The sequence below is a fragment of the Poecilia formosa genome, unplaced genomic scaffold (genome assembly GCF_000485575.1).
Source record: "Poecilia formosa unplaced genomic scaffold, Poecilia_formosa-5.1.2 Scaffold572, whole genome shotgun sequence".
NCBI lineage: Eukaryota > Metazoa > Chordata > Actinopteri > Cyprinodontiformes > Poeciliidae > Poecilia > Poecilia formosa.
The window spans coordinates 192,783-194,642 of record NW_006800511.1 but is presented as its reverse complement, the minus strand read 5'-3'; the positions used below and the strand labels follow the sequence as shown (position 1 = coordinate 194,642).

Sequence of the window (1,860 nt, the reverse complement as noted above, 5' to 3'; positions counted from 1 at the left end):
GATCACCAAAATGATCTTTGAATCACGAACAGGAACTGAAGTCAGGCAGCAGAGTAGAAGGAGGAAATACTGCCACCTGCAGGTGGGAGGTGGCATCACGTCAGCTCAGTGTTTGAGCATTTTTGCAGCAGATCTGTGTGAATGTGTTGATGCTGTGTGAATTTGTGCTGCTCCTCTTCCTCTCTAAAGCTGCTCTTCCTCCTGTGTGTCAGGGCTGCGGGTTCGGCTACAGGTACACCCGCCTGCCCCACCTGCTGAAGACCAAACCTGAGGACGCCAACCTGCCCAGCCTGCAGAGTAGGTCCTGGTGTCAGTGTGTCTCTGTCCTGCTCTCTGCTGGTCTGAGTGGAGCAGAACCGGGTCTGTGGGCAGGAACCGGGCCAAACCGGACCGATGCTGCTTTAGCATCAGAGCCGTTTGTCTGAATCTGCCTCTGAGATGCAGGAGCAGCTGTGAATTAATGATGACAGGAAGTTTTGTCAGATCGCCAGCTGCAGTCGCTCCGTCCCGACCGTTTGACGCTTCGCTGAAACCGATCCAGTTTCAGGTTCCAGAAATAAATCCGGTCGTCTCAGCAGGGTTATTTTTACTGCTGTGTGTGTGTTGGAGTTTATTTCTGGAGACAGAAACACAAACATCAGCTTCCTCTAGCAGAACTTTTGTTCTCACATATTAAATAAATCTGTGGGTTCTGGTTCTGCTCGTCCAACAGAACCTTCACAAAACTTCATGGGTCTGTTGTTATAACGATAAAGTGACAATAAGAACTTTATCACCTTTTTTATTTGTGATTTCATGACTGATGGCTCAACAGAAACATTCTCATTTCTAATAACTAATCGATCATTCTGATTAATCTGAAAATTAAATTGGCACAATCTGCAGGTTTTTTATTTAACTGCTTAAGGCCATAAAAATGCAAATAAACAAATAATTTAATTCCTTTTTTAAAGAAAAAGTAAACTCTCTCTTTCCTAAGTCAGAGAAGTCCTTCCTGTAGTGAAAGTTGATTATTGGTCGTAGAGGATAATAAAATCCTTCTAAAGGACATTTTGTAGAATCTGTATTTGATCAATCGATTACTAAACCAGTTCACGATTTTTTCTATAATCAATGTGAATAATTTTTTTTGTAATATGCTTCTTTAGGACACCAATCACATAAATGTCATTTGTATCACCAAGATGTTCACAATAACTTAATCATATTTTCAAATGTATATTTACTGATTCACCTTTTTAAACATCAACTGGAATAAGACAACAAATCAAGATGCCATAAGAAATACGGTAAACACTGACCACAGCATCGCAGACTCTCCAGGATCTTCAAACCTTCAGCCATGTTCGGTTCTGTTCAGTTTTGACCCGGTTCTGTTCAGTTTGAATGAATCGTCTCGTGTTTTGCTGCTTGCTCTCTGATCTCCATCTGTTTGCTTCTCTGCATGCCTGTCAGGAGATCTGTCCATTGCTAGTTTCCAGAGTAAGTTCTCTTGTGTTGTGGTGGTGTGAGTGAGTGTGTGTGTCTCTGTGTGTGTGTGTGTGTGCGTGTGCGTTTGTTTGTAATACCTTGTGGGGACGATTTTCCTGACATATACTACGTTGTGGGGACCAATTGCTCCTCATGGGGACCGGAGCCTGGTCACCACGAGGGGAAACCCTGTTTTTGGGTCAGGGGTCAGATTTAGGACTAAGGTATGAATTGAGTTTTGGTTGGTTAGGGTTAGGAAAAGGGTAAAGGTCAGGTTTAGGCTGTAGAAATGAATGGAAGTCAATGGAAAGTCCCCACAAAGATAGCAACACAAACATGTGTGTCTGTGTGTGTCTCAGTGTGTGTGTGTGTATCTCAGTGTGTGTGTGT

The 1,860-nt window shown here is 43.0% G+C and overlaps 1 protein-coding gene across 6 annotated transcripts in view; it reads left to right on the top strand.

The window, feature by feature from the left end:
- rnf123 (ring finger protein 123) overlaps positions 1-1,860 on the top strand; it is a 46,804-nt gene that overhangs the window by 21,200 nt on the left and 23,744 nt on the right. For 5 of the 6 annotated variants that reach the window (XM_016665340.1, XM_016665342.1, XM_016665338.1 and 2 more), the window contains exons 31-32: positions 213-297; positions 1,456-1,482. In XM_016665340.1, coding sequence (XP_016520826.1) covers positions 213-297; positions 1,456-1,482 — 112 coding nt within the window. The remainder of the gene's footprint in view (positions 1-212; positions 298-1,455; positions 1,483-1,860) is intronic. The other variant, XM_007540903.2, reaches the window with a different exon arrangement.